At 32.7% G+C, this 10,982-nt stretch overlaps 3 protein-coding genes across 5 annotated transcripts; 1 reads left to right on the top strand and 2 right to left on the bottom strand.

Moving 5' to 3' along the window:
• Positions 1–102: 102 nt before the first annotated feature.
• RpS12 (ribosomal protein S12) lies at positions 103–10,891 on the bottom strand. Of its 2 annotated transcripts, none has more exons than XM_076690632.1 (6): positions 10,794–10,891; positions 10,623–10,659; positions 10,264–10,398; positions 9,854–10,058; positions 9,553–9,656; positions 103–4,028 (listed from the first exon to the last, which is right to left on the bottom strand). In XM_076690632.1, exons 2-5 carry the CDS (start codon positions 10,637–10,639, stop codon positions 9,588–9,590), a joined length of 426 nt encoding a protein of 141 aa, XP_076546747.1. In that variant the 5' UTR covers positions 10,640–10,659; positions 10,794–10,891; the 3' UTR covers positions 103–4,028; positions 9,553–9,587. The 2 variants fall into 2 exon arrangements, with proteins under 2 accessions (XP_076546747.1, XP_034196168.1); XM_034340277.2 differs by having other exon boundaries at positions 9,557–9,656.
• Zmynd10 (zinc finger MYND-type containing 10) lies at positions 4,024–9,505 on the top strand. Its single transcript, XM_076690633.1, has 13 exons — positions 4,024–4,535; positions 4,667–5,041; positions 5,107–5,208; positions 5,266–5,388; positions 5,470–5,707; positions 5,776–6,056; positions 7,807–7,915; positions 7,981–8,267; positions 8,332–8,537; positions 8,607–8,776; positions 8,835–8,972; positions 9,048–9,280; positions 9,353–9,505. The coding sequence occupies exons 1-13, from the start codon at positions 4,423–4,425 to the stop codon at positions 9,435–9,437; spliced, it is 2,460 nt and encodes an 819-aa protein (XP_076546748.1). The 5' UTR covers positions 4,024–4,422; the 3' UTR covers positions 9,438–9,505.
• LOC117611866 (uridylate-specific endoribonuclease B) lies at positions 6,050–7,714 on the bottom strand. 2 transcript variants are annotated; one of them, XM_034340273.2, is made up of 5 exons: positions 7,233–7,714; positions 6,986–7,148; positions 6,726–6,901; positions 6,490–6,608; positions 6,050–6,429 (listed from the first exon to the last, which is right to left on the bottom strand). In XM_034340273.2, the coding sequence occupies exons 1-5, from the start codon at positions 7,459–7,461 to the stop codon at positions 6,190–6,192; spliced, it is 927 nt and encodes a 308-aa protein (XP_034196164.1). In that variant the 5' UTR covers positions 7,462–7,714; the 3' UTR covers positions 6,050–6,189. The 2 variants fall into 2 exon arrangements, with proteins under 2 accessions (XP_034196164.1, XP_034196161.1); XM_034340270.2 differs by having other exon boundaries at positions 6,490–6,922; positions 7,233–7,708.
• Positions 10,892–10,982: the final 91 nt, after the last annotated feature.

The following is a 10,982-nucleotide window of genomic DNA, read 5'->3' as shown; positions in this document are numbered from 1 at the left end:
GTCGAAGGAAAACCTCGATCGGTTCCGTTGGCTAGTAGTCTCTCTCTCGTCGAGCGCCACGCAAAGACACCTCTTTGGCTGCTCTCAAGTGTTCTATTTCTCTTTTTATTTTTTTCAACTGGTTACACGCGACACGGTCTCTCGTGATGCTTCGAGATGCTGATCGAGAGAACTCGTCCTTCGTTCTGACGTGAACCCTGATTATCCGTGTCGTTCAGGCTTACTCGACACGTTCTGTTTATCTCGACGGGAGGGCGGATCGAACACGGTACGAGCAAGGTTAGAGGTACATATACGTGGTACAGAGAAGGGAAGAAAGTAAAATTAGAAGGATAATGAAACGCAAGGTTCGTGACACGGTAAAATAGAGTGAAAGTTTAAAGGAGAGAAAGAAGAAAAGAAAGAGATTCGTTTGATCGACGAGAGAGTGTGCCGCGGTGTATGGCCGAAGGAGCACTGAAGTAATAACGCCGCGTACCCCTCGGTTTATTCGAGTTAGACGTCGCGAGGAATTGGTCCAAAGTGCGCTCTCTCCGCGACCGTATCAATGGCGGGGCCGCGACCTTTTGGCCATCCAGCGGTTGCCCCTCGTGCACACCACCACCGACGCACGTCCTCCGTCAATGCCACCACCGTCAACCACCGCTACCGCCACCCCGTCGCCGCATACGTAAACATCACACCGCCTCCTTCTCTTTTTCTCTCTTTCCATCCTCTACCCCCCCTCCATCGTTCCCTCACTCTCGCTCTCGCTCTGTCTCACGCAGCACGCAGCGTGTCGTCGCGTGTCGTGACGGACGATCAGGGTTATCTCTCGTTATCTTTTAATTCCCGGATAAAATGTTAATGGGACAGCACGTACGCTGTCGTCGCCGTCGCGGACAGCCTTACACGTCATACCGGTGCCCCGACTGTCAACGTGTACGTGACAGATAACCGTGATTCGTAAATACACGATTGTTACAACTTGTCAATTTTTTTCTTTTTTTTTTTTTTAATTAGAATAATTATTGCTGCGAAATTCAACGGTATATCGTGCGACTGGCTAAGCGCGAACTCATTCAGGCGCGAATCGAACCCGACGACCAGCTGTCTGGCTGTGGAACCGTACGAACTTTCCCCTCTTTTCGTTTTCGCCAATGTGACCGAACGAGAAAACGGATATCTATCTTTCTCGTTCTGACACTTATCAACCGGTGTAAGCAAAACAATGCATCCCGATGGTGACTTATCATTTTTTTTAAATTAAACAGAATTTTTGTTATCGCGACTTATTACGTACATGGCTATGTATAAGTTAGTTAAGAGGGAGTGTAGGATTTGTCACTTACGTTATTTATCCCTAATGCTGGGGCCAAATTAATGAGAAAAAAAAATATTACACGTTAGGTGTTACAGTTTTAAGTGGCTATGTTTATGTATTAATTTTGATGTGTGAAAAAATATCGCCACCCATTTAACACCTAACGTTATTAACAATGCCGTTATACTATTAGCGCGTTAATTATTACATTGAATATCGCATTAGACGTGGCCCCAGCATAAGAATAAAAAGTTCGGAGTTAGACTGTAAGTTCCCCTAGGGTGGTAGGTTCCGTCCCCTATACTTACTCTTAACCAAAGGAAGCCTAGTGATAATTTAATGCTCAAACATGAACGTATGTTTTGCAATATTAAGAGAGTAAAACAAGGCAGTATCGATTCGAACATGCTTGGAAACCTTAAACTACATGTATCTCCTTCATTACACAAAAGGGCCACGTGACCGTGTAACTGCTATCTAAACGCCCTTCTCTGTCTACGCGTACAGTTTCTATTTCTCTTTCTCTTCTTTTTGCTCCGATAAGGTAATTACCGTCACCATCGCACGCTCGGATCGCTTGATTAAGAATCATGTTTTGCTTGTTAATGTAAATCAAAACAGTCTGGTTGACTGTACGAACAATCCCGAAGATTCTGCTACTGAAATATTGCCTTGACGTGCCCGGAGAGAGAAGGAGAAAAAACGTTATCGTCACGTTATCGTCACGTGTTAATGTTAGCTAATAACGAACTAGAAGATAACGTAGAAAATTGGCACGCGTCGCGCACGCGGCTCGTGTCTTACACACCATGGATAAAAAAAATTCATCTACCGGAGTTTAAAATGCCGGAGACGCGTCAACGTTGCGAACAAAACATTGTTCGAGTTGTGACTACATAACATACGCCTGTCTTCTGCAAAGAAGTAGTAAAAATCAACGACGCATCGCCGGAAATTAGGAGCTACATCATCGTCTAAAATTACTCTAATTAAAGTATACCAAGATAAATCTATTCTTCGTATACTTTTGCACATACGAACGCCGTTACGTAACAAATTTTGGCATTTTTAGCGATACATTTAAATAACAAAGGTTTACAATACAGCTTATTTTAATTTTTAAAGTTCATTATAGTTGGCAATACCTTATAGTTTTTCACTGTTGATACGTGTCACTATGAGATAAGAGAACACTGAGCGATATTGGTTATGGTTTTGGACGCAATATAGACACGTGGGCATGACGTGAAATAAATGATGTTAATAAAAATATTGTACACACGTTTAAAAATCAGATTCTTTTACAAGTTTCGTAAAGATACAATTTTTAAAGTTCATTCTACTAAAATCCGGAACTATCGAAAGTTTCGGGTTTTATCGTAGAACTTCGTTAAAATTCGACATACTTCGGCGTAATTCGGTCAACATGACATGTGCGTCGAAAATAAGCGCGAAACCGGTGTATCTTTTTTTTTTTTTTTCGAACAAGTTTTGAATACGTTGAACTATAAGAAATTCAAATTTCTGTTGACCGAAACTTTTAACAAATATTCAATTTTACATAAAATATTTAATATTAACTATAGCAGCACTTAATATGGACAATACTTACGTGCTGAATGCTTGATACATCATTCAAGATCAATATCGACTGTAATTACAACATTTTTACATTTTGACATACAAAATTCTTAATAACAATAAACAATACAAATTCGAATATCCTACACCTTAACATTTAATTCTTTTGTAAACATCCATTTTTCGAAGTTTTTTTCCTCAAAAAACGAACGTGAAGATAAAGGATTCCTTGTACATTATGACGAAAAAAATGATAAGAATAGAAACTGTACGTATTCTATTTAAATCATTTACTGCATTTGCGACAATGCATACAAAGGAAGCACTTGATTTTTAGAATAAAACAATCCGAATTTTTCCCATCACCTCAGACACCATAGAATTACTGTAAGGTAAGAATCTTTTAACCAACAAATGGCTGACGTCCCGTATACGTTCAATGTTTCTACGCAAATACGGGATGCAACTGCACTACTGATGGATGCACAATAATTACAACAAACAATAGAAAGTATAGAATGACAGCTTCAATTGAGAAACGTGAATATATCTAATTCAAATTGTTTTGGAGCTTCGTGAATTTAGCACACCTTTATCTGACTTACGGTGACATGGACACCCACCTCAAAAGACGAGCTTCCTTGTTTACTTTGTGCGAACGCCGCTATTAAATACTACGATGTGATAATTATTAGCGATAAGCTGGGAGAAAGCTTAATCCTAATTCGCGCACTCACATGTATACCGGCAAATCTTCCGGCACTTGCTAGTGTTTTTACCAGAGACGTTCTTTCGAGAAGGTACCACTGGTAACTGGTTCCTTCTTCGCGAAGTTTCGGGCAGCTAAAATTGCGGGCCAAATCGATTGTTATGGTCTACGATGGTAACCGACAACTAAATAGGAAACTGTAGAAAATTCCCTAGATAACACCGCAAATTTTTGCACCTCTAGTTAAATTCAATTACGCAATTAGTACCTGGATATATTAGATCTCGATATTTTGCCTGTAAATACTATGAGTATCGTAAAATAAAACTTACATGTCATTGTTCTTTACTTGTATGATTTAATTCTCCAATAAATGTTCACAAAATCTATAACGCGTGCTTCTTTTCCTTCCTTCTTCACATTCAAAAATTTCTCCTGAAAAAGAAACATTTATTACTTTCATTTGCAATGACGCGCAAAGGAAAATAGTTTTTATTTTTAAACAGCTGTCTTGTAAATGTAAAGTAAATGTTTTTCATAACACTATACAAATTCAAACTCTATAGAAATGTCAGTGGGGTAAACTTAAAACCTTCCACTGACATTTGGTTTATCGTCTTTGACGACACATGCATAACCTTTCCGAAACTTGAGCTGCTTTTAATAGAAACATAAATTAAGAAAATTAGAGTTTATTTCAGATATTTTATGAAAAAAAAGAAAACCGAATGATGATGTAAAATTTTTATTGAGAAATACTAATGAATTTATCTTAAATTTATTTGTAATATCATTTTTAAACGCACTGTTTACCAAGTTCTCTGGTAAAATGAATGTTATATGCTCTATCTGCAGTGATCCATTAGTGCAAACAGATGATATTTTTTATACCCGATGTGGACATGTATTTCATTTGCAATGTTTGAATGCCTGGCTTGAGAGGTAAATACCTGTTTAACAATGATGATTTCACATATTTATCAAGCAATAATTATTGTAAGATACAACATAAATGACTTATTCAATGGATGTTTACTCAATTCATAATAGTATTAATAATTCTTTGTTTTCAGATCAAAGAGTTGTCCACAATGTAGAGAAAAAGTGACACAAAGCAAAATACATAGGCTCTATTTCACATTTGCAAATAATGAAATTGTTGAGTCTCAGGCTTCCACGTTACAGGATAAAATAGATGGTTTGAAATTTCAAATTTTGTTAAAAGAAAAAGATATCCAATATTATACTTCAAAAAATGTTACTTTGGAAAAACAAAATGCTGGCTTAAGGCAAGAAGTTTATAAATTGGAAGCTGAAATCAATCAGAAGAATTCAGCAATACATGCCTTAAAAGAGCAAATAGAATACTTTAAAAAACGAAGTTCAAAATCTGATAATTTAAAAAAAGAAATTACTCAATTAAAAGATAAACTTGAAGATCTCAAACCGTATGTAATATTTACATTATTATAAATTCTACGTTTCACTTATGTAAATTAATGATTAATTTTAGACTACAAGCATTATTACATGGTCCTCTTAGTGATGTTAGTAGAATGATTGGAAATGATAAAGATCCTGACACACTGATTAAATTTATTTCTATTATGAAAAAGTAAGTGTTGTTGTGATAAAAGATAATCAAATGTTACTAACTTAATTAAGTTTATAGGGAATTAATTGGAAGCTTTAACAACTGCAAACAATTACGTATGACTGTTAAAAGGCTTAGAGAAGAGCTGAGTCTAGTTAATGCAAAATTAAATAGCTTGTTAGAAAAACAATCAAAACAAACGTAATTATTGTTGTTATTATCATTACTCAATAGTTGTAATTATTGCTATTATTGTCGTTATAATTATTGCTATTATTGTAGAGATTTAGAAGAAGGGCCAACATTTTCACATAGTCAAAACAAAACTTTACAAAGTACAGATAATGAATTAGAAGAAATACACGAGATTCATGACAAATCTAATAATGTATCCGAGATACAAGAAATGGAGAATGATATTTTTAAGCAACAACCAGTTGAAGTCAAGACAAAGAAAGACAAAAGTAATAAAGAGTCATTGGGGAAAAATGTCATACCTGTCAAACGAAAAAAGCACAAGGTTTGAAATTAAATTTAGATTCATAGCAAAAATAAAAAAGACAAATAATAATTATATTTTATTCCTAGACATCTATATGCAGAAATAATGATGAAGATAAAAATGAATACAAGGTACAAGGTGGTAAAACAGAAACTGATTCAATTCATTCAGATACAGATACAAAATGGAATTCCTCCAACGATTCTCCAACGGTTTCTAAAAAATACAGAATGTCGGATAATAATATAAATACTTCAGATACAAGTAATGTATCGAGCAGTTCTGTGTCAAAAAAGAAAAAAAAACATTCTACCAAGATCAAAGTATCTAACACTGAAGATGATGCCTGTTCTGTGATTGATCTAACTTAAAAAGTTTCTATATATATTCTCAATTTTTCTGTCTTATAAATTCTCAGCTACTTATTTTTAGAAATACATGTCGTATTTTGTCATTGTAATGAATTGTTCTGCATTTTATTTTGTAACAGTTCATTTTATTCATCTTTTTCCTATAATAGGAAAAGCACTTGCAACGAATTTTTTGTTATTACTATGCAATACATATGTCTGAATACTAAATTTAAACTTAGTAAAGGAGACATTACATCTTTTATTTGGTCTTGCAAAGAAACAAAGTGTATACAGTGCTACTTCTAATTCTGGTGTTGTACCAATGAATATAGTTGACATTTTACGTTTATTGCCATAAGTAAAATATGTTTCTAAAATACCCATCTTCTGAAAACGACTTGCAATTATTTTTAACAAATCTTACTTAAGTTTTACATTTCTACTTACATCACTCAATTCCATATTATGGGAAAACCCAAAGTAATTTATTGTGTTTAACAACTCCCCAGAGGAAAAAGATATCCAGTTATGAAGTCCTGTAATGCCTTTGCGCGGTTTCCTTTCTCCTACAAATACATGTTCAAAACCAGAACTACCATTTATTCCCTTACTTCGAGAATATAAATGAAACCAAATTTCTTTCAAAATGTTTTTATAAATTAGTGAATTATTTTCAAAAAAACCTTTGACTGATAAAAAATTCATAACATGTAATATAACATCTGCTTTCATTAAATTATTAATAAATTCATTTTCTTCTATATCTTCATCTTTTGTTATAATTTCTGGCTGGTAAGTATCTAATTCATAATTATCCAGCAACTTCATAAAAGATTTTGTTGTTTCTGTCCAAGGAATTCTGGGTGATACATATAACAACCTAAAGTTATAGAGTCGAAATTTAATTAAAAAAGTATAATGAAAGATATTTTGAAAGTAATACCTTTCAGGAGCAACATCAGTAAAATTCTTTAAATTCGTCTGCCCTTGGTATCTAATAATCAAATGTCTGAATAACTCATATGAAGACTTATTGAATATCTGCTCTGATAAGTTTATTAATTCTATATTACTTATCAGTGACATATTTGGAAGAATACTGGCTTCTATAAAATTAATAAATAAATTAAATGTATTATAATTTGTCTACCATATGTATGGGTATATATTACATATGTTTTTATAATTACCCCCTATTTGAAAAGATGTAGAAATATATAAAAATACTGTATTTAAAATAACTAAAATATAAAACGAAACTCCAATGATTTTGCTTAACATTTTTTTAATATTAAAATGCTTTAGCTTTAAACAAATAGTATATATATGTTGTAGGTTATATCCGGTACTATTTAGTCCTATTAGATTACATAAAAGCTGTATGCTCATAGAAAGTAATAGTATTACTATCCCATACATATAAGATTAAAATAAAAAGCCAAATGGTGGTATCACATTACCCAGGATACCGATTCTGAATTTTGTTTACAAATGGTTGACATTACATCATTCAGAATCTAATTCTTTGACTCTAAGTCATTAATTTCTTTCTCTGAAAAATGTCAACTCGCATGGAATATATCATTTCACCATGGGAAATCGAATCATATATACAAAATTTACAAATTTCCGAACTTCAAGATATCGGAACAGAGGGGTCAATTTCCTTACAATTCTTAATAATTTAAATTTCTAAAAAAGCTTCTGAAATACAATCATGAATAATACTCTATACAAATTAAAATATTAAATATATTATTTCAGATGGTTAGAATTTCATAAAAGATTAATATTATTGAATCAACAAAATGTTTTGGAAATTAACGCTTTGCGAGAAGAAAATGTAAAGGAATGGTTTGTCTCTTTCAAAAAGGTAAATTCATATAACATGTACAGTACATTACAATTTCTTATTTCAATCTTATATTTATTTTATAGATTCCAATTCTTATATATGAAGCTATACAAATTGATGTATGGAAGCACAAAGTATTTCCAATTTTAGTAGAAATGAATGCAGAGCCATCAAATACATTTATGCATTTCACTATATTCTATCACGAAAATATTGTGGTCTCTTTGTTAGAAAGCGTTTTGTTTCACAGCGAAAGTGCGGAAACTATGGATGATTCTAGTTTGGATCTTGTTGATTATGCTGTTAAATATGTCTCTTCGCTTCTTGATATACAAGATATTGAAATTTATGAAAATCTAAAAGATCCAAAGTAAGCTATTATTAAAGTCTGACTTCTACTTTGATTTATACACTGAACAATAATTGCGTTTTAGTTCATGTTTAGAAGAGATATTAGAAAAAAAGAAAGAACTTGAATTTGATATCAGTATGCGTTGCATTTCTATCCTTCGTTATTTGGCCGAATATGCGGATAATTTACCAATTTGTGTATTATCGCGATTACTTGCTACGCATGATGTACCCTATTTACTTGCCCAATTGATTGAAAATCAACCGTGGAAGAAGGAAAATGCAGAAGGTATAATATCCTACACTCCTGTATTAAAATGCGAGGACAATAAATTACGATAATATCGCAATTCTTTAGGAGAAAGTATGATATACAACAGTGGTTGGAAGAAAGTCAAGTCGAGCGAAGAAGGAAAGATTTCTAAAATAGAAGGACAAGTATGGTTTGGTTTACGGGAATTACTACTTAATCCAAAAAGTGCACCATACTATGAAATCACTGAACATAGATTAACTCAATTGATAAAGGTACTTTGATGTTATTCATTGCCCTGTACGAAAGTTAAAAACAACGTATGTGCGTTAGTTGCAGAAATATTTACACGAAACTGTACTGGATCAAATCTCTCCACTGATAGATTTAAAAAGATGGTTAAGTTATTTAACCATGTCACAGTGTCAATCTAGAGGACCTCTAACAGTAAATGTAGAGCTAATACCACAGGTTATAAACCACTAAATTAAATCGTTAATTATGAATGTTCATATGCTAAATAATGATTTCGATTAATGCTATTAGATAAAATCATCGATAATGGAAAAGTATCAGAAGAAGTGGAAAAAGTTAGCTAAGTACCAGTCGAAACTCCTGTACACAAAAGATGCAGAATTTATTAAAAATGCAGCAAAAATTTTAAGTGATGCATACGATTTAGATAAATTAGGTTGGATTGATCCTAAAGAATGTTTCTTATGTCATGAGGATGCAAAAAAACGTTGTTCTAAATGTAAAGAAGCTTGGTACTGTGGAAGGTAAACAATTATTTTTTATAGTTATGAAATAGAATTCTGTACATCTAAAGAGTTATTCATGCATAATTTTAGACAATGCCAAGTGAAAGATTGGGAAAGTCATAAGAATATATGTGACAAAATAACAAAAACTGTAAAGGATGAGCAACAAGATTAATATGAGTTACCTTCTTGATAACAAAATATTTATTTGTAACTAAATATGAATGAAGTTTTAATTAGTTTAAGTAATGTATAAATTATAAAAATATTTAAGGATTAAATAATTATACCTACGAAATTATATCCAATTTTTTATTACAAGATCTTAATGTACAGAACTCTGTTTGACATACTCCATTACCACATCCTTTGCAGGAGTATCTTCCCCAAAGTCCTAAAAAAATATTATTACTTAATCCAAATGAAACTATTTAAAAATTATATGTTAACATGCTATGTCAATATCAGTAATGGACTGATCACAGCATTGCTTTTAATTTGGGTTCTCTCAGCAGAGGGAGCCAAAAGTATCATCATATAGTATTACTGCAATTCTATTAACTTAAAATATTACCATGTATAACTTATTACCTTTATTACAACACAGGAACAGCCAACAACTTTTCTAGCTTTACCAGCACTGTCAATTTTACAAAGACCAGCCCATTCACCAAGTTTCTTATTATTATCTACTTTAACTAATGGTATTTGATGTTCATTACACAGTGCTTGTACCAGTTTTTTATACATGGGTTCATCACAATTGTCAGCCAATATGCATAACATAGCTTGTCTCCTGGAATAAGTAATTTAGAAACACATAAAAATGAAGTACATCACTGTACATACAAAAACATATTTCTTTGATAACATATCAGAAAAGGTTAATGGCTGCATTAGTTATTAATGTAACGGGTATTTCTCAGAAGAGGGAACCTAGTATATCATCATAAAACGTGTTTATTTTGTAATAATATAGCAAACTAGTTTAGGAAACTTACTTATCTAACGCTTTGGCAGCTTCATGAAGGCCATGTACAACACCATCGTGAATAACCGCATTTTTAAGAACTTCTTGGAGGGCTGTAATTACGTCCATTGAACCTCCTGCTGCCATCGCAGAGGGGACATCGTCGCTATAAATTAAAAAGCAATTATTTTGTTTAACTTTTTGTTAATGGCTACTTGACATAACAAATTTAAAGTTATATTTCAACTTGTCATACACCTGTAATAATTAATTTTAATATCAATCCTTTGACTTTAAATACAAATTTTACTCGATATATTTAAAAAGACATATTCAACAATATATGTACAAATATAAAGAGTTATTCAATGATGCACAAAACACACTTACTTTTCAACGTCTGACATGTTTTCGAGGTACAGGAAACCTGAAATAATAAAAAGCTGTTAATAATTTCGGCTCCTTCCTTACATTTTGAAACTTTTTCATATAAAAATAACGACGATGGTGTTATAATAAACAGATTTCTAGTAGACTGTTTTACAACGTGCTTCCATTTACCTTTTCTTATGACGAAAGAGAAATGGCGGTCATTTAACCACGCGATGGTTATGGCCACTCTGATTCTGATTGGTTGTCCAAGGGACAGGAAGCGACATCTTCAGGATCTAAAACATCATGAAATGTCGATAATAAAGGTTGAACAGTTGATAATAAAAATTCCAATTATATTTCTTTTTACATAAACAA

This window comes from Osmia lignaria, chromosome 10 (assembly GCF_051020975.1).
Source record: "Osmia lignaria lignaria isolate PbOS001 chromosome 10, iyOsmLign1, whole genome shotgun sequence".
In the NCBI taxonomy this organism is placed as follows: Eukaryota; Metazoa; Arthropoda; class Insecta; order Hymenoptera; family Megachilidae; genus Osmia; species Osmia lignaria.
Note: the sequence above shows the minus strand (reverse complement) of the source record. Positions and strands in the feature narration are given on the sequence as shown.

Coding starts and splice junctions, on each gene's coding strand:
- LOC117611866 (XM_034340270.2), bottom strand. CDS start 7,461: ATGTATGGGATAGTAATACTATTACTTTCTATGAGCATACAGCTTTTA. Junction 6,923..6,985: donor ACTGATGTTGCTCCTGAAAG/GTATTACTTTCA, acceptor CTATAACTTTAG/GTTGTTATATGTATCACCCA. Junction 6,430..6,489: donor ATAATATGGAATTGAGTGAT/GTAAGTAGAAAT, acceptor AGTCGTTTTCAG/AAGATGGGTATTTTAGAAAC.
- Zmynd10 (XM_076690633.1), top strand. CDS start 4,423: ATGAATGTTATATGCTCTATCTGCAGTGATCCATTAGTGCAAACAGAT. Junction 4,536..4,666: donor TTGAATGCCTGGCTTGAGAG/GTAAATACCTGT, acceptor CTTTGTTTTCAG/ATCAAAGAGTTGTCCACAAT. Junction 7,916..7,980: donor GGTTTGTCTCTTTCAAAAAG/GTAAATTCATAT, acceptor TTTATTTTATAG/ATTCCAATTCTTATATATGA.
- RpS12 (XM_076690632.1), bottom strand. Junction 10,059..10,263: donor GCTGCCAAAGCGTTAGATAA/GTAAGTTTCCTA, acceptor TACTTATTCCAG/GAGACAAGCTATGTTATGCA. Junction 9,657..9,853: donor GTTCCTGTGTTGTAATAAAG/GTAATAAGTTAT, acceptor ATATTTTTTTAG/GACTTTGGGGAAGATACTCC.